This window comes from Otolemur garnettii, unplaced genomic scaffold (genome assembly GCF_000181295.1).
Source record: "Otolemur garnettii isolate 467f Iridium unplaced genomic scaffold, OtoGar3 scaffold00100, whole genome shotgun sequence".
In the NCBI taxonomy this organism is placed as follows: Eukaryota; Metazoa; Chordata; class Mammalia; order Primates; family Galagidae; genus Otolemur; species Otolemur garnettii.
The window spans coordinates 4793051-4813081 of record NW_003852495.1 but is presented as its reverse complement, the minus strand read 5'-3'; the positions used below and the strand labels follow the sequence as shown (position 1 = coordinate 4813081).

Below are 20031 nucleotides of genomic sequence, written 5' to 3'. Positions count from 1 at the left end.
CTAGTCTCCAGAACTGTGAGAAAATAATTTTTGTTGTTTAATCTGACAGTGTGTAGCATTTTGTTATGTCAACTCTACCAAACTAAAATGGTTTGCATGGTATTGCCATCTTTACAATCTAAAGACTCCAATCCATGAACGCAGATGTCTTTCCATTTAATTATATTTTCTTTAATTTCTTTTTCGCAATCTTTTGTAGTTTTCAAGTTATATGTTTTTACCTCCTTGATTAAATTTATTCTTAGCTATGTTTTCCTTTAAAATTATATTGTAAATGGAATTGTTTAATTTATTTTTCATATTGTTCATTGCCAGTGTATACAAACAACTTATTTTTGCATGTTGATTTTGTACCCTGCAATTTTTCTGAACTCATGCATTGGCACAGTAATTTTTCTGGCAGCTTCTATAAAATTTTCTGCTTATAGAGGCTCATGTCATCCGTAAATAAAGGTAGTTTTAACTTTTCCTTTCCAATTTTAATGCCTTTTGTTTCTTTCTGTTACCTAATTTCTGTGGCTAAAAATTATAGTACAATGTTGAATGGTGGTGGTAAAATTAGCCATCTTTGTCTAGTTTCTAACCAGTTAGTTTGAAAAGAAGTATCTCAGACTTATTCTCCACTGCAGTGTACATGATATCCTGGTGATGATGTTGCCAATAATACAAAACATTAGTAATAATGACAGAGTTGGAGATCAGAAAACAGCAGCCCAAAACGAAAGCCTCAGAAATACAAGTTTTTCTCTGACCTCCTGTCCTCCCGTCTCTCAGTCCTCTTCTCCACCAAGGCTAATCATAGAAACTAGAATCTAGAAACTAGAATCTTCCCAATGGGGAGTCATAGACATCGGAACCCCTTTTCCCAAAAGCCAGTCATAAAACCTGAAATTATTCAGTGTAAAAATTGGACATAAAAAAATTTGTCTCACCTACTTTGATTAGTCGACTGTAGGTCATAAGACCCCCATTCCAGAGCAAGTCCTTCCCCACAGCCAGAAGGGAGGAAGGTTGATCAGAGAGTGCAAGAAAAATCTCAACAGACAGCTCTTGCTGAGTTTCCCCACTCAGCCTACTAGCATTAGATCATCATACTCATTATGCACAACCATATTTATACACACTTGTCTCTATTTTATTGGACCTAAGCATAAAAATGCACAATTTCTCTTCTATCTTCTGGTTTTCATTCTCAAGGCTCCCGTGTACACACGTTAAATAAAATTGTGTGCTTTTTCTCCTATTAATCAATCTGACCCACGTCAGTGATTTTCAGTGAACCTTCAGCTAACCTTTGAGGGTAGGTGAATTGCCTCAAGAGGCCCGGGAAATCTGCGCGCGTCTCCTTTAAAAAGAAGCGAAGCCACGCCTCCCTTGGAAATTTGGACGCTGATTGGCAGAGGGAAGGAAGGACACCCCAAGTTCCACCCGGATTCAGGTCAGAAACTCCATTCATTACCCAGAAGGCACTGCCTGGAGCGTCGCAGGCAGGCGCTGGGCAACAAGGAAGAACGGAGGGGGCGTTCCGGGTGGCAGCGTGGGCGGGGCTTCGGTGTGGTGTGTGCGCACGTTTTTGCGTCTGCTGTCTTTACCTGTGAAGGGCGGGCTGAGGTCGCTTCCCAGGCTTTGCAGACTGAGCAGAGCAGGACAGTGAGAACAGGACCCACTTACACGCTTTTACGTTAGCCATGATCCCACCCCAGTGGGGTTGTCCGCTGAGCGCTCTCCGGGATCTTGGAGCCGGGCTTCTGTCCTAACAGCGCCCAGAGGCAGAGCCTTGAGCATTGGGACCGTTTCGTACCGCGGAGACTGAGTCCGACGCCACCCGGGGCTAGAGTGAGGGCGGCTGGGCTGGCCGTACTGGCTTATGTCGCCTCCACTCATGCCCTTGCTCCGCTCCCTGGGTCCCATGGAGACGCCGGTGTTGGTGAGTGGGGTGTTCTGCAGGCCCACGCGAGCTCGGATCGCCACCTGCACGGTCCCTCTGCTGTGATAGACGGGACGCCAGGACTTTCCCTCTGGATGCCCTTGGATCTGGAGATCCCGGGGGACAGGGGCCCTGTCACTTCCAAACCAGGGTCCTGAATTCAGAGGTTTCAAGGAGAGGTCTCCATTTCGGGCTCTACCCACTTTGAGCTCTTCGCCTCGCTGTTCTTGGCCTCCTTTCCCTCCAGTCTACAATGGAATGTTAATCATTCTGTTGCGGGACTGGAACGGGTACTCGTGTGGCCCATGTCCTTCAGTGCTCAGAGAGCATCGATACCATTTCTGGGGAGGGACCGCGCAGGTCCTGCATTTATTACCACAGGGACTCACTTCAGCAGGAATCTGACCATAGCTGAAAGCTGGGAAAGGGTATGAGAGCCTCCAGGGCAGAAGTGAGGTGGCAGCAACATTTTTAGGATTGCTTCTCTTGATAGGAATAGAAGTTTTCCCCACAGTCTAGAATATCATTGGATTTATCTTTGTGAATAAAGTGAATTTGGCTTGCCATTTAGTGGTAAACCCATTTTTCCATTTAACACATTTGCTTGCATTTGAAAAGCGAATTCATTACACTATGTATTATTGACAGGGAACAGGAATGTGTGTCTCTTGGAATGTATGCACACAACAAGCCCCAAGTTACTCCCAGCATGTCACCCTGTTTAGTGATCATAGCTGATCACCTTCAGGACTTGTCTGATGTGTTTTCTCAGACCTGGTCTGCTCTCTGACTTCACTGTAGCCTTGTTCCAGGGTCCCTGCAGAGAGGTCTTCCTTGGTTGCCTCATCCTAACCTTTGTGGCTGGGTCACTTTTATTATGTTCTGATGTTAGTTTGCTGGTTTATTGTTGAGGATCCCAACCTCGGAATGAATGCTCTTATTCTCTCTTTTTATCCTCAGGCCTAGAACAGTTCTGCGCCTTGTACCACTTACTCAATAAGTGGTTGATGAATGAAAGACTCCACCAGGGGTGGGGAACCTGTGGCCTTGGGGTTGCATGTGACCTTTGAGATCCTTGATCCTTTTAACTGAATCCAAATTTTACAGAAGAAATCCTTTTAATAAATAGATTTGATCACAAGCTGTCAAGGACAATGTAGGCTGTGGTTTTGAGCAGCTGGCTGCAGCCTTTACCAGGATGTCTGTCCTGGGTGTGGATGGGGTGGTGGGATAGGCTCTGGTACTTATGTAATGATACCTTAGGGAAATGTGACAACAGTGACTCAGAAGGAGAAAGAACAGGCTGATAGTTCATTGTGGAATCTTCCAGGGAGTCTGCAAGTCCCAGCTATCGGTTGAGGGCAGGGAGAGCTTGTCTGAGCCCTTCTAGAACCCAGGCAGTTGGCACCTCTTCAGGTGCTTCTTCTGGGAGGCAGGTGATGAGACAGCTCTGCTCTTCCTCCCATGTCTATGGAAATATTTTCAGGAGTGGGTGATGTGATTTCAACTGTAAAAATTACTGGACTTGCTTCTTGCCCTTGTCCCTGAGTTGTGGTGGAATATGGGGCCATATTCTGTGGGCCAGAGGGACCCGGATTCAGATCTGCCTCTGCTCATTAGACACGTAACTCTGAATGACTTGACTTTGAGCCTCAGTGTGCTGATTGTGAAACAGAGATGATGATGGCATTACCTCAGGGCTGTGGGACAATCAGTAAAACCCGCAGACAGGGTGCAGTGTTTGCGCTATGAGCATTTTCTCTGCAATTCACACAACAGCCTGTGAATCAAAAACTTATTGTACTGATGTGGAAACTGAGGCTCAAAGAAATTAAGAGACTTCCCCAGGGTCACCCATCTGTCACCTGTTGGTTCAAGAGGCTGGATTTACACCCCAGAAGTGTGGTTTCAGGCCTGGAGACTTGAGTTGCTTTCACACATCATGGAAGGCCCTCAGGTACAGGCAGACAGCAGACCAGTGAGCCTCAGCTGCTGCTGCCACTGTTGTTTAGATTATTATTTTTTACCTACTTTTCTGACATTTCAGAGAATTTAATGTCTTCTCACAGTCCATATGGGATTATCATTGTCTTTATGTCACTCTCTGATGGCTTCTCACAGAAGAGGCTTTTCTCTCCCACATTTTTGTATTCTGTCAAAGGCACCATCTGCCTCCCAGAGCTAAGTTCTCAAGAGATGCTCAGTGGTTCAGGCTTTAGGCATCTCTGTACTTTTGCCAGTAACCAAGCATAGGCTCTAATTCCATCAAATAGCTGCACCAACACCCCCATCACCTCTGTTTGACTTTCCAGGCTTTGGTATCATTTGAAGATGTGGCTGTGACCTTCACTGGGGAGGAATGGGGGCACCTGGACCTGGCCCAGAGAACTCTGTACCAGGAAGTGATGCTGGAGACCTGCCGGCTCCTGGTGTCACTGGGTAAGGCCTCATTCTCTGCACCCTCTTCCTCTAGGCATGGCTGGTTGAGAAGGCCTCAGGAGCCCACCTTCCCTTTTCCCAGCAGCCTCAGTGCATTGTGGTTTCCCTGTGTCTCCATCAGGGATTATTGTGTAAGGAACTAGTCCTTCTCAACACTTTCCTTCCAGAGGCACAAGCTGGCCTCATCTGATGTCCTTGTCCTTGGTTGAGTCAAATGTCCTCACAGCCTAGTTAGCAGGACCTATGGGTTATGGGAGGTTCTCTGAGAAGGGAGTGATTAGACAGGCAGTAAGAAGGTATTGTCACCAGAACTACTGATACCTTTCTAAGCAGCACAGTCTTGGCTAAGGGCCTTCTTTGACCACTGGCACCTGCACAGTTCAGTGGATGCTTATTTCCCTTTGGCTTGTGCTGGCTTCTCTGCTGGTCCAGGAGGTGATTTTCAAGGGTGTATAGATACACCATCAAATGATATTGATGGGCAAGTAAGAAAGCTGGGGCTTGGGAAGGTTGGCGGCATATTGTTTTATTTCATTTTTGTTTTTTGCTTTCTCTTTCCTGCCTCTTGATTATTGAGTCTTAGTGCTTAACAGTCCCATAGCCATTGGCTAAATTCTTCTTCAGCAGAAGACTAGCCTGCTAGTCAGACAACAGGCGCTTGCTGGGACTTAATACTGTTATTTTGGTTTCATCATAGTACCTTTCATTTACAGCACGTGAACTAATAACTGTAAAGCACTTAGAATAGAGTAGGAAGTAGTGCTATCCATGTATTTGTTACCAAAGGAATAAATTCCAGATGTTCTCCCATCTGAACCTTTGCTGGCTAGTTTACCTAGCTCACTTTCCCAGCTATCCAAATGTTGCCTCTGACAAGGCTCTCCCAAGGTATCAGTCATTGGTGAAGTAAATACAATTTTATTTTATGACAGTTGCATTAGTTGTTAAAGGAAATGTGTGGGGAACAGCCTTCCAGGTGGTGGGATCAACACAAGCAGAGCCTCTGAGGGGGCAGGGAGCTTGATTTCTAAACAGAGATGAAGGACAGTCTGGCTCACTGTTCCCACTGGCCCATCACTGAGCTCAGTGCCAGGCAGATGGCAGGCATCAGCAAACATTTACCAAATGACAACTGGATGCATTTGGCCTGCGGGACAAGATTTTCCATTGATGTCTTTGTGGGTGGTGGTGCCTCAGTCATTGACTTCTCTCCAGAGTCTTAACTTTTTAGCCTTCATATTTGGCGAAATGTGTCTGGCTACATGTAACAAAAGACTACTTTATACTGGTTTCACCCTGAAAAAGATGTATTATTTTGCTTAATGAGAAGCCCAGAGGTGGTGCTGCTTCCCAGGTTGGTAGATGCCAACCAGTGCTCTCTGCCTGCTTTCTCTCCTCAGCCAAGGTCATCAGGCCAGAATCCTTGCAGGGACCACAGAATGATGCAGCAACAGCGAGGGCCCAGGCCCCAACTTTCAGCTCTGTCCTCCCAATATGGATCAGAGGCTTTTTCTTTAGAATGGGTACTAGCTCAGATCACCTACCTCAGACAACTATCAAATTAGTTGATTTAGTCCAATGTTTTTTTAACCATCCCCTGGGCACCAAAATCACCTGGGGAGCTTTAAAAAGTACCAGTTGGTCCTTGTGCTCAGAGATTTGGTTTATTTTGTTCTGTTTTTGGAACCAGCATCACTAGGTAATCTCAGTGCACAGGGAGATTTAATCGTACTGACTTAGTTAATTAGAGAATATCTCGCAGAGGGTAGAGGGATGGTTCCTCTTTCTAGGGTTTCGTGACAGTGTGCTAAAGGTATATACTCCTTTAAACTTGAGACTTTTCCTTTTGTCTTTGCCTGTTTACCCATGTTCCATTTATTTCTCCATGCACAGGGCATCCTGTTCCCAAAGCAGAGCTGATCTACCTACTGGAGCATGGGCAGGAGCTGTGGACAGTGCAGCGAGGCCTCCCCCCAAGCACCTGTCCAGGTAGGTGGCTGTGAGTCTCACAGTGGGGCCATGGCAGCCTGCAGACTACCAGGGGATCACTGTGTCTGCAGTTCCATGGGTGGCAGCTTTTTGTGGTCTGGGATATCATGGAGTCCTTCGAAACTGGCGTCTTTCTATCTTCTTACCCCCCAAACACAGTTTTACTCATGTTAGAATATGGTATCTTAGATAGAGATAGACTCTGGGATTTAAAGATTTGCCACTCCCTGTGACTCCCCAGCCTCATGACCCTGGAGAAGTTGTGTGATCTCACTGTCTTTGGTGTTCAGGTTATGCTGAGTTAAAGCTAACTGCTCTGGATAAACTCCAAAATCTTGGTGACTCAAGAGATTGAGTCTTTGTTTCTCATTCATGCAATAGTCTCCCATGGGTCAACAGGAGAGCTCTGGAGCACATATTTATTTGGGGATCAGGTATATTCTATTGTCAATAGGTGGATTTAAGGTTGCCCTGGCTGGGGGAATAGCAGAGAAAGGCATTTGTCACATCTGTTTGTGCACACACTTCACTTCCACACTCATTTCATTCATGGGAGCTGGGTGTTAGGCTGCAGCTGGGGAAGAGCTGGGAAATGGGGTTTAGCCTCTTTGTGCTTGTGCAGAAGAGCCCATGGGTATAGTGAACATATACACAGTCTGCTCGACTCAGCCGGCATGTGAAAGATAATGAGAATAGATTCTGCATCATTGGGTTGTTTGGGAATATAATTATATAGCAGATAATAGGAAACTGCCTAGCATGCTGTCTGACCCAAAGGGGCTCAACCACACTTACCTATTAGTAATATTCATGTATTACCAGTTGTAACAAATAGTGATGACTTAAACCTCCTTCCAGCTTCAAAAGAGTCAGTTCTTTGCTTGCAGATTACTACTTCCAACTCTAGTCTGCACCCCACCTTTTCCCACCTTCATCCAATCATTTACTGATCCATCCATCCATGCCTTCATCCTTCCGTTTGTCAGTCAGATGCTCAGAAGTACTCCTAGCCCTGCTGTCTTCTTGCCCCCTTGTCTTGTAAAACCTCAAGGTACCATTTGCCTTTGTCAGTCTCACAGCTGGGCCACCAAGGGCAGCTGGAGCGGTTGAGTATGTGGGTAAATACTTTGCAGGCTCCTCATCTTGCCCCTCTCGTGTTCCTCCAGGCTGCTCAGCCAGCCCTCACCCCTCTTCCCAGTTCTACATCTTCACTGAGTGTCCCAAAGGCCCCTCACAATCAGCAGCCTAAGAAGGGCCTCATGATCTCACCCACTCCTTTCATCTCCCCATTTTCAATTGAAGGCCTTTTCATCAAGTGGGGAAGGCTAAAAACTAACTTGGACAACACCATCTCTGTCATACCCAATATCCAGCCATCCCCCAATCATGACTATTTTACATCATTCACATCTCCTGAACCCATCACCTTCACCAGTTCCAAATTATTCTCATCTTGCCTGCATAGTTCTAACAAATTCCTAGCTGATTTCTCTGTCTCCTCTGTGCCTCTGTTCAGCCCAGTGTGTTACATTCTCCCTGTCCACTCATATGTCCCAAATATCATCACCTTTCTTACCACTGATGTCTCAGGATATGACCTTCCTCATGTTCAAAGTAAAGCTACACTCTTGTTTTTCTTGCTTTTTAACCCTTATGGATTCATCCGCATCTGACTCATCCCTGTAGCTTCCTTCATAGTTCTATGGAAGAGTTTTTGTCCCCAGCGATGGCTAATTCTCCCCCACAGAATCTGGATCACACCTTCTCCTGCCTTACTCAAGTGCGTTATTTACTGCCGTGTAACAGCATTACCACAACACTGCAGCTTAAAACATCCCTCACACATGATTTCCCATCTGTGGGTCAGGAGTTCAGGCACAGCTCAGCAGGGTCCTCTGCAAGGCTGCAGTCACAGGCGGCTCACAGCCTGTCTGCTCACCTCTTCAGATCCAGCAGCTGTGAGAGACTGCAGCAAGATGGGTGCTACAGTCTTGTCATTGTGTGCATTCTAACACCTTTGCAATCTTCTGTTATTTAGAAGCAAATCAAAGTCCCACCAACATTCACATGGATGGTATCATGAAAGGGAGTGAAGACCGGGAGAGGGCTCACAGGAAGCCAGGTGTGAGTCTGCCTGCTGCGTCAGAGCACGTCCTTCTCGCTTGCTAAATCCCTCTTCCGTATTGTCATCCCTGCCTAATCAACATTAAAGAAAACATGCAGAAACATAAAACTAAAAAATGCTCTTACCTCTCCAGCAGCATCTGAGTATCATGGATTCTGTCTCAGCTGAACAACTTAGCTCATTGCAAGGGTTTTCTCATTTTTAGAGGACGCATTTACATAGGACCTCCCCTCTAGTATTTTTTCCTTCGATTTTTATACTGGGATGTAATTTACACATAGCGAATGTACAAATCTTAAAGTTTTATCTCTGTGAAGTTTTGCATATACAGGGTATCCATAAAGTTCGTGTGCAATTTAAATTTAATGTATGTTCCCAACAGAAATGTAAGTTTACATCCAACAAAAAATATGATAAAGAATATTAAAATTGGCTGGCGCCTGTGGCTCAATCGGCTAAGGCGCCAGCCACATACACCCAAGGTGGCGGGTTCGAATCCCCAGCCCTGGCCGCCAAACAACAATGATGGCTGCAACCAAAGAATGGCCGGGTTTGTGGCGGGTGCCTGTGGTCCCAGCTGCTTGGGAGGCTGAGGCAGGAGACTCGCTTGAGCCCAGGAGTTGGAGGTTGCTGTGAGCGTGATGCCATGGCACCCTACCCAGGGGGACAGCTTGAGGCTCCATCTCAAAAAAAAAAAAAAAAAAAGAATATTAAAATTTGGGGGCAGTGCCTATGGCTCAGTGAGTAGGGCACTGGCCCCATATACTGAGGGTGGCAGGTTCAAACCCAGCCCCAACTAAACTGCAATTTAAAAAAAAAATAGCTGGACATTGTGGTGGGCACCTGTAATCCCAGCTACTCAGGAAGCTGAGGCAAGAGAATCACCTAAGCCCAAGAGCTGGAGGTTGCTGTGAGCTATGACACCATGGCACTCTACTGAGGACAACAAAGTGAGACTCTGTCTCTAAACAAAAAAGAAACATTCAAATTTAAATTGCACATGAACTTTATGGGCACCCTGTACATAAATCAGACAAATCACCACCAAACCATCACACAGATCAAGAAATACAGTACTTCCAGCACTTCCTTGTGCTCCCTCTTTGTAAATATCTCCTTCTACTAGACCAGTGTTTTTCAACCTTTTTTTATCTCATGGCACACTTGAACATATAGTTAAACTTCCACACAACACTTAAATTATGTTGGTCAAAAAGAATATATTTACTATGCTTTCAACTTCTTTCAAAAATAATTTAATGATCTGTAAAAATGTTCAGGGAACACATAAGGTCCTCTCATAGCACACTGGTTGAAAAATCACTGTCCTAGAGACCAGTGTTTACACTCTATTATCATACATTAGTTTGGGGGGGAGGTTTCAGGGTAACAAAGAGAGATTTTATTTAGGAAGAACAAAGAGAAACTTTAGAGCACTTCCAAAGAGAGCTGGAAGTGGGTCCCTCTCATGAAGGAGAAAAGGTGAGAGGGACCCAGACATTAGTTTTGAAACCATAAAAATAAAACCCCATACTCCATCATGTCTGTCATCTTCATAACTCAAATTCATTAACATGGTGCATATAGTTGGAGTAAATTCATTACTATGTAATCACTTAAATGAGTAGACTACATATACCCATTTTTCTATTGATGGATGTTTGACTTAGTCTCCATTTTTGGAATGTTATGAAGACTACTGCTATGAATATTCTTGATCATATTTTTTCTTGGACATAAACTTACATTTCTGTTGGGAACATACAAGTGGATTGGCTAGATCATGTGTAGGTATGTGATCAACTTCAAACAACTGTAATAACAAGAATAGCTAGTGCTCTGCAATTTACTGAACATTTATTTATTCTTTGCCATGCAAATGAGTGGTTTACATCCTTTTCTCATGTTAATGCTTAAAACAACTTGTAAGGCAAGAATTGAGGGTTACCCAGTTTTTCAGGTGAAGAAATTGAATTTTAGGCTTGGTGCCTATGCTCAGTGGTTAGGGTACCGGGCACATAAACCAAGGCTGGTGGGTTTAAAACCCACCTGGGCCTGCTAAACAATGATGATAACTACAACAAAAAAAATAGCCAGGCATTGTGGCAGACACCTGTAGTCCCAGCTACTTAGGAGGCTGAGGCAAGATAACAGCTTCAGCCCAAGAGTCTGAGGTTGCTGTGAGCTGTGACACCACAGCACTCTACCAAGGGTGACATAGTGAGACTCTGTCTCAAAAAAAAGACATTGAGTTTCAGGAAAGAGTGCCAGCATGATTAGGTTCTGGTGAGGGCTCTCTTCCTGGCTTACAAATGGCCGCCTTCTTGCTCTGTGCTCACATAGCCTTTCCCGGTGTATTCACACAGGGACAGAGAGTAGAGGGACCTCTCTGGTTTCTTCTTATCAGGACAGTAATCCTCGCACAGCTGGGGCCTCACCTTATGATCTCATGTAACCTTAATTGCTTCCATAAAGGCTCTATCTCCAAATGTAGTCAGATTGGGAGTTAGGGATTCAACATATGAATTTGGGGGGAACACAAACATTTAGTCCATAACAGAAAGCTAATTTGCCAAGAACATTCAGCTTGGCAGAGGCAAGATTTGAAACAAGGTAAGTCTGGCTCCATACCCTGTACTCTTAACCACAATGCCCTACTGACTTTGAACTCAGCAAAAGCTCTTCTGCATTATTATGCTGGAGCTTTTATAGCATTCGCCCTCTTGTTTTCTTCTTCCCTTTTCTGTCTTAACCTTCACTGTTGTCATCTTACTCTGATAACTTCTTCAACATGGCCTTCAGCAAACATCTCAGAGCCCTTTTTATTCTTTTTTTTTTTTGAGACAGAGCCTCAAGCTATCCCCCTGGGTAGAGTGCTGAGGCATCACAGCTCACAGCAACCTCCAACTCCTGGGCTCAAGCGAGTCTCCTGCCTCCGCCTCCCAAGTAGCTGGGACCACAGGCGCCCACCACAACGCCCGGCTATTTTTTGGTTGCAGCTGTCATTGTTGTTTGGCGGGTCCGGGCTGGGGATTCGAACCCGCCACCTTAGGCGTACGTGGCTGGCGCCTTAGCCGGTTGAGCTATAGGCGCCGAGCCAGCCCTTTTTATTCTATGCACTTTCTCTGTATCTGCTCACTCGTATTTATACTGTAAACTTCAACCCAAGTGTGGTAGGTCCCATAATATAGACCCAGGGATAATATTCACTGCTTGCTAACTTGGTGCCCAGTGCCTTATTAAGTGCTATATATGAGCTGTTTCACTTTATCCTCAACACAGTCTTTTCAGGAAACCTCACAGAATTTGAGTGGGTCAGTAAAGGCCACAGAGTTAGTGCAGGGCATTGGTGGAATTTCAGGCTGAGGTGTTTGTTTTCAGAGACTGTGAAGTTAACTCCAGTCCTCTGTAGGCCCTCTGACTTATAATTGCCTCAGGGTGTACAGATGTAGAAAAATTATAAATCATGACTTATAACACATTGTCACTGTTGGCCAATGCATGTTCTGTTTTTTTGTTTTATTATCTTTCACTTCATTTGTTAATGTGTTTATTCATTCTCCTTTAAAAAGATTGCAATGAACTCCTTCAAACCCTTCACCCAAGTACAAGAAGGTAACCTACTTCCTCCATCAGTTGATGTGTTTCTTTCCTTTCCCATTCCTGGGCTGCTTCCCATGCACACATCACCACTGTATTTTGGATTTGTTATTCCAATGATTATTCTGTAGGAAGATTTGGGAGGGAGAGTGTTTTGGTTTTGGCTTTTTGTTTATAGGCTATTCAGATATTGTTTTTTCCTGTGTCTCATTTTGGTAATTTGAGTCATTCGAAGGATTTGTCTGCTTTAATTTGTTTCCTTATTACTTTTCAAGATTGTTTTATCTTATAGTGGTAAGTATTATGTTGTGTATATTTTGCCACAATAAAAAAGTCATAAAAATAAATTTAAGATACACACATAGTATTTCATTGTATGTGTGTGTATTTTGCTCTTTGTTTGAGCATGATAAAAGGCGTATCATATTTTGTATTGCCTTATGGGATTTTCACTCTTTATCAACAGTATGTCAAAAGATTAATGAGGCGTGTAACTGTAGTTCACTAATTTTTTTCTGCTATATCCAGTTGCCAGAATATAACACGTTGTATTTATCCATTTTCAGGGATAGTTTGAAAATGTTTGTTTACAGTGTTTTGTTCTTGAAAACGTTGCTGACATGAAACTTCATGTACACACACCCTCATGTACATGTATAGGAGTTTCTCTTAGTAAGGTTCCTGGGACTGGAATTTTTGGACTATAAGGTAAGCAAAAGAAGAACTTTACTGAGTGTGGCTCTGTTGTTTTCTAAAATGGTCATACCTGTTTACACTTCCTTGGATTGCCCCAACAAGTCTATGGATCCATATCCTCTCCAATACTTGATATCATCAGGTTAAGTTTTTTTAATCTGGTAGGTATAAAATAGTATCTCATTATAGACTTACTTTGCTTTTCCCTCATTACCAAGAACGTTGGCTACTTTTTCTTATGTTGATCAGCCAATGTGTATCTTCTGCAAATGTCAGTTCACAGTATTATGTTCATTTTTTATTTTGGGAAGTGAAGTTCCCAGCCATAATCCTGGGTTTATTTCTCTTTCATCTCATTACAGTTCCTATATTTTGAGGCTGTAGTGTTTGGTGCATAAAGATTTAGAATAGTTATGTCTTGGCCCAGTGCAGTGGCTCACACCTGTGATCCCAGCACTCTGGGAGGCTGAGGCAGGTAGATTGCCTAAGCTTACAGGTTTGAGAATAGCCTGAGTAAGAGTGAGACCCCATCTCTAAAAATAGTCAGGTGTTGTGGCAGGCACCTGTAGTCCCAACTACCCCGGAGGCTGAGACAAGAGAATCATTTAAGCCCAAGAGTTTGAAGTTGTTGTGCACTACGATGCCACAGCACTCTACCAGGGGTGACAAAGTGAGACTCTGTCTCCAAAAAAAAAGAATAGTTATGTCTTCCTGGTGAATTGGTCTTTTTATCATTATTAATGCCCTTCTTTGGTCTGTAGTTTGCTATCTGTTGTTAATACTACCACTTTGTTTGCCTTTTTGCTTCTTAGTCAAATTGATGAGTCTTATCTTTTATGATCAATGCTTTTATATCTCCTTTAGGAAATCTTTCTCAAAATATATTCATTTGTGGGCAGCACCTGTGACTCAAAGGAGTAGGGCACCAGCTCCATATGCTACAGGTGGTGGGTTCAAACCCAGCCCCGCCCAAAAACTACAAAAAAAAAAAGAAAAAGAAAATATATACTCATTTTTATTATCTATTAACTATAGATAATAAATGTTTAGCCTCTGACATTTAAATCATAATCAATCTGAACTGGATTCTGCATGTGGTATGAGGTAGGGATGCAACTTCATTTCTTCCCCATGTAGCAAATAATTTTTCTAGGCCTGTTTATTATTATTTCCCACTAGCCTTCCCTGCTACTTCTATCCTATATCAAAGTTCTGTGTATTCACTTCTAAACTCTCTCATTTTTTCCTTTGACCATTTATCTTATCTCTATGCATATGTCACACAGTCTCTATATAAATTCTACTGTTAGGTTGCAGAATAATCCATGAAAAACCCTATTGGGACTTTAGCTGATTTTGTATTGAATTTATAGATGAATTGGGAGAGAACTGACAACTCTGTATTATTAATCTCTTTTTTCATATAGATCTTCTTTAGTGTGTTAAGTTTTATACTTTTCTTCATCTAGATGTTATCTATTTTGGGTCTGTTCACCAAGTTTTCATTCAGTCCTAGAAGGCTCAGTACGTAAATCCAGTTGCTTCCTCCCCTCCCTCCCTTCTACATAGGCTAAAATCCCGAGGTTGTTTCTTCTCTGTCCCTGCCTGCCTTTCCATTCTCATCTCCTCTGTCATCTCATCCTGTTCACTCTGCTTGGCATTTACCATTCTTACAAGTCTCTAAACCTTTGTAATTTTTGTCTTTATCTTTAGTTTTTTTCCTAATTTCTCTGGCAATTGCTACTCTCTTTTAGAAACAAACTCATGTTGGCCAGGAATGGTAACTCACACCTTTAATCCCAGCATTTGGGGAGGTTGAGGTAGGAGGATCGCTTGAGGCTAGGAGTTCAAGACCAGCCTGGGCAACAAAGGAAGACTCCACATCTATAAAAAATTAGCCAGGTGTGGTGGTATGCACCCGTAGTCCCAGCTACTCTGTAGTACGAGGCAAGAAGATCCCTCAAGCCCAGGAGTTCAAGGCCACAGTGAGCTATAGTTGTGCCGCTGCATTCCAACCTGAGATCCTGTCTCTACTAAAGAAAGAAAAAGGGGGAGAGAGAGGTAGGGAAGAAAAGAGAGAGGAGGGGAAGGAGAGAGAGAGAAAGAGAGAAAAAGAAGCTCACATGGTACCTTTTCTGGGTAGCCACCACTGATGTCTCTCTGTCTCCTGTCTGTGCCAAGTTGGGTCACCTTCCCTGTGTTATAACACTTGAGACTGCCTCTCTTAGAGCACATCCTTTGAACACATTATATGGTTACTCTGCCTACCTTCTCCCATTTGGGAGAATAAGGAGGAGTCTGCACTCCAGATTCTCTGTCCCTTGCCCCAGCTCTTCCTCCTGGGTTTCCTTTTAAAGATGTCAAGAGTTCAAGGATTAGGAAAGATAAATTTCAAACCTGGGTTTAAGAGATGTAAAAGTGCAGTGAGCATCAGAGGCACTGTCCTCCTCTTCATCCTTCTACTAAAGTACTGATTTTGTGTGTTCTGGGTTGACATCACTAATAGACACTTTCTTATATTGGATTTCCTTCAGGTGAGAAACAAAAGCCCAAGACCACAGAGCCTACCGCTTCACCACCAACCCTGGCCTTCTCCAAGGAATCCTCTCACCAGGGACAACTGGTACAGAGATCCTTAAGGGATTCCAGGTTGGGGCCAGCTAGAGATGAGGAAAGGCTCTCAGACATGCAGGAAGGGAACTTGAGGCCAGGATCAGACCCCCACAAAGAGATGTGTCCTGGGAAGTGGAACCATCGACATGGTGATGTGGAGACATGTAATAGTCTGGGCTTAAGGGTGTTACAGGAGCAAGTCAGTCCTCAAGATGCTCTCCATGAACATGATTCTCAAGGACCAGGAAAAGGCCCCATGGTTGATACAGGAAATAACCTTTACAAATGCAAGGACTGTGGAAAAGTGTTTAGCAAGAATTGGGCCCTTGTTCGACATCAACAGATTCATGCTGGAGTGAAGCCCTATGCATGCAGTGAGTGTGGGAAAGCCTGTCGTCATATGGCTGACTTCATTCGACATATGAGGTTTCATTCTGGGGAAAAACCGTACAAGTGTACTGAGTGTGGGAAAGCCTTCAAGCGCAGGTCTCACCTCACAGAGCACCAGCGTGTTCACACTGGAGATAAGCCCTACAAGTGCAAAGAATGCGGCAAAGCTTTCACCCACCGCTCTTCTTTCATCCAGCATAGTATGACTCACAGTAGAGAAAAGCCCTTTTTATGCAAAGAATGTGGGAAAACTTTTTACTACAGCTCTTCATTTGCTCAACACATGAGGATTCATACTGGCAAGAAACTCTACGAGTGCAGTGAATGTGGAAAGGCCTTTACTCACCGATCCACTTTTACCCAGCATAACATGGCCCATACAGGAGAAAAACCCTTTTTGTGTAAAGAATGTGGAAAAGCTTTTTGCCTCAACTCGTCCTTCACTCAACACATGAGGATTCACACTGGAGAGAAACCCTACAAGTGCAGTGACTGTGGAAAGGCCTTTACTCACCGCTCCACTTTTATCCGGCACAAGAGGACCCATACTGGAGAGAAGCCCTTCAAATGCAAAGAATGTGGGAAGGCCTTTTGTGACAGCTCTTCCTTAATTCAACACATGAGGATCCACACTGGTGAGAAGCCCTACGAGTGCAGTGCATGTGGAAAGGCCTTTACACACTACTCTGTTTTTATCCGACATAATAGGACCCATAGTGGAGACAAACCCTGGGAGTGCAAAGAATGTGCAAAAGCCTTTTACTATAGTTCTTCCTTCACTCGACACATGAGGATCCACACTGGAGAAAAGCCCTACGTCTGCAGAGAATGTGGAAAGGCCTTTACCCAACTTGCAAATTTTGTTCGGCATAATAGGATCCATACTGGAGAGAAACCCTTTGAGTGCAAAGAATGTGACAAGGCCTTTTGTGACAACTTTGCCTTAACACAGCACATGAGAACTCACACTGGAGAGAAACCCTTTGAATGCAGTGAATGTGGAAAGACCTTCAGCCACAGTTCATCCTTTACTCACCACCGGAAGATTCATACCAGAGTTTAAAAGACAGTACATGTAAGAAGGCCTTTTAAAAGTGTGTTTACCTCGGTCAACTTCAGTGAACTCATACTGGTGAAATACCTTTCCCTCTGAACATAATTATTGAGGAAAGTCTTTTGGCCAGAAAAATTGCTTACTCAGTATCTGAGAATTCATACTAAAGAGAGACATTATAATTATCGTCCCTGTGAAAGCTTTTTATGGCAGGTCATCACTTGTCATTCCAAGAATTATGTTAGAATTTGACCCATATAGAGTCTTCCACTATACCTGGGAATCATCCAAAAGAGAGGCTCACTGGTTGTTGTGCATTTAGGTAAATGTCAGCAACGACCTTCCTTTTAATTTTACTATAAATCCATCTCAAGAGTATTTTAAAAGAATGAGGAGAGATGAAGAAGAGACTTAGAGGGGAAAGGAGAAATAAGTGTGTGCATGGTTTCTTTTCACTTTCCCTATACAATTTATGACAGGTTGTCATTTGGAGGGGTCCAGGATGGGGGCTGGGATGGGCCTCATCCCCTTTATGTGGTTTGTTTGTTTACTGAGACAAAGTGGCAGTGGCAAAATCTAGCTCACTACAACCTCCAACTCTGGGCTCAACCTGTCTCAGCCTCTGGGACTACAGCATGCACCACAGGTCTCAGCTGTTTTTTCTATTTTTAGTAGAGATGGGGTCTCACTCTTGCTCAGGCTGGCCTCAAACTCCTGACCTCAAATGATCCTCCTGCCCTGGCCTCCCAAAGTGCTGAGATTACAGGTGTGAGCTACCATGACCAGCCTCCTTTATGTGTTTTTCTATTCTTTTTTTTTTTGCAGTTTTTGGCCAGGGCTAGGTTTGAACCCACCACCCCTCTGGCATATGGGGCTGGCGCCTTAGTCCTTTGAGGCACAGGTGCTGCCCTATGTGTTTTTCTATATATATATATGTCCAGAATCAGGAAAGAGCCATTGGTGGCAGCTCTTACAACATTTATTAAAAGTAATTTTTGTTCCAAAACATTGTTGTCTCTACTCTTGAGGTAACATAAGTCTGTGCAAAATAAAAAGATTTGAGTCATGAAATACTTTAAATCAGGGTTAGGTTCTGTGAGCCTCTGGTCCAAACATTTTCATCAACCAATTAATACATAACTTTCTTTTATGGCTGTGATTTTTTTTCTGTTTAAAGACACTTTAATATATCTTTCTTTCAAACTTACTGTTCTTTATAATAAAAATATTTTTTAATTATTTTTTATTAAGTCATAACTTTGTACATTGATGCATTTATGGGGTTCAGGGTACTGCTTTGATATACAATATGAAACATTTACATTGAACTAAGTAACACATCCATCACAATAATACACATTTCTTAATAGTTTTGGAATGTACCACTGCATCATGCGCATTAGGTGAGGTCCCCCAAATACCCTCCCTCCTCCCAATTAAAAATATTTTAAATACAGCATTTTTGTGTAACGTACTCTATTGTTACTATGCTGCTTTAACTCTCCCTCGATATGCACACAGAGCTCACGTACAGTGAACGCTCTGCGGTACTCATATATGGTAAACACATATTCTGTGCAGTACTGCAGCCATGCACATAAAGATAGTCCTGGGGAAAACCACTGAAGTTTAAAATTCTGCTTTTGATGGTGCTACAAGATATCTGATATCTGATAGTGCACTATGTGATTAAACTTCTTAACTTTGTTCCCAAAAAGACAAAGGAGAGGTGGATGAACTTACTCTGCAGCAGAGGGAAACATTTACCAGGCTAGTGCAAGAGCACCGGGCAGCTCTACCACAGGAGTCTGATCCTCACCACTGGGGTGACAGTGTCAGCAATTTTCCTTCCTGAACTGGCTTGAAAAATCGTGTAAGCCTTGTCTATTGGGCTTTTAACCTGAAAATTTTAATTGTCCCAGCATAAGGGACACCTTAACTCAGTGGAGGTTAAAGAATGGAATTTTGTCTTGGAAAAAATTTCAAAAACATTACATGGGTACAAAAGTTTTTCGTTCCATGGATTGCTTTGTAGTGTTTAAGTCAGGGCTTGTAAACAGTAATTGCCCAGTGTCCAAATACTGTTCAGTGTACCCATTAGGTAGCCTTTCACTTCATCCCTCCTCCTTGCCTGATTTCCACTGAGTTTTACTTTTATCTGTGCACGTGTATGCATATCAGTTTGGTCCAATTTAATAGCAATCAGATGTGGTGTTTGTTTTCCATTCATTAAGTACTTAGAGTAATGGTCTCCACTTCCATCCAGTTGAAAGCCTATAGATAGATCACTTCCAATTGAGGGTTAAATGGTAATCCTTCAAGGCATAGCTAAATGGATTTTAAAATAAGGACATTTTCTTTGCACTTGCAAAATGACTTTGCAGGTCTGAAAGCCTGTGCTGGAGCTGTGGTTTGAGCATGGGAAATACATCAAGTGCAAATATGTATTCAGTGAAGCTCTCACTTCTTGTCAGCATAGGAAATGCATACAGCTGCTTCTTATTATTCTGATTGAAAGAAAGTTAGCTTTTGTTGAAAAGACTTTACTGTAGTTTAAGCTTTGCATATAAATTTTGCTTTGCCTTGTAACTTAAGGTTTAATTCATGAGGAGACATCAAGTCTGAAGCAAAGGCTAATTACCAGATGTATTCAGTGTTAGTGATGGTGGTTGAAGGCAGTTCTTCTCATTGAAAAAAGTTTTATTCCTGGCCTTGAGTTTTAAAAATCACAATAAACTTTACCACTACTAAGCAACTGAACTGCTGTGTGGTTGGGCAACTCTGAAATTCACTTCCTGTTTCTGTCCAAATGCAAGGAACTGACAATGGTAAGTCCATGTGAATGAATAGCTCACTAACATGTGATAGATTCAAATATTTTCCACAAAGTACCTGCTGTGATAATATATTCCATGAGAAATTTTCTAATTTCTCTGACCATTACTTTTCTGTGAATAGTGAGGAGTGCTTCATCTGCTAATATTGGTTTATCCTTTTTATCACAGCTATGATGTCATTACATACTGAACACAAGGTTCTGCCATCTAATTAAATAGTAGATACCATGAGCTCTGCTCTGTTTTAAAAGTGTGGCATTTGAAGTCTCCTGTTCTCTGTTCATATTTTGACATGATGAATACACACTGAAAAAAAATTAAATACAGGGCGGTGCCTGTGGCTCAGTGAGTAGGGTGCCAG

The 20031-nt window shown here is 43.1% G+C and overlaps 1 protein-coding gene across 2 annotated transcripts; it reads left to right on the top strand.

Moving 5' to 3' along the window:
* Nucleotides 1–1851: 1851 nt before the first annotated feature.
* Nucleotides 1852–16895, top strand: ZNF599 (zinc finger protein 599). 2 transcript variants are annotated; one of them, XM_012809132.2, is made up of 4 exons: nt 1852–1927; nt 4240–4366; nt 6260–6355; nt 15311–16895. In XM_012809132.2, exons 1-4 carry the CDS (start codon nt 1868–1870, stop codon nt 16840–16842), a joined length of 1815 nt encoding a protein of 604 aa, XP_012664586.2. In that variant the 5' UTR covers nt 1852–1867; the 3' UTR covers nt 16843–16895. The 2 variants fall into 2 exon arrangements, with proteins under 2 accessions (XP_012664586.2, XP_023372707.1); XM_023516939.1 differs by lacking the exon at nt 1852–1927 and adding an exon at nt 2585–2602.
* The last annotated feature ends 3136 nt before the right edge of the window (nt 16896–20031 follow it).

Coding starts and splice junctions, on each gene's coding strand:
- ZNF599 (XM_012809132.2), top strand. CDS start 1,868: ATGTCGCCTCCACTCATGCCCTTGCTCCGCTCCCTGGGTCCCATGGAG. Junction 1,928..4,239: donor CCATGGAGACGCCGGTGTTG/GTGAGTGGGGTG, acceptor TTGACTTTCCAG/GCTTTGGTATCATTTGAAGA. Junction 4,367..6,259: donor CCGGCTCCTGGTGTCACTGG/GTAAGGCCTCAT, acceptor CTCCATGCACAG/GGCATCCTGTTCCCAAAGCA.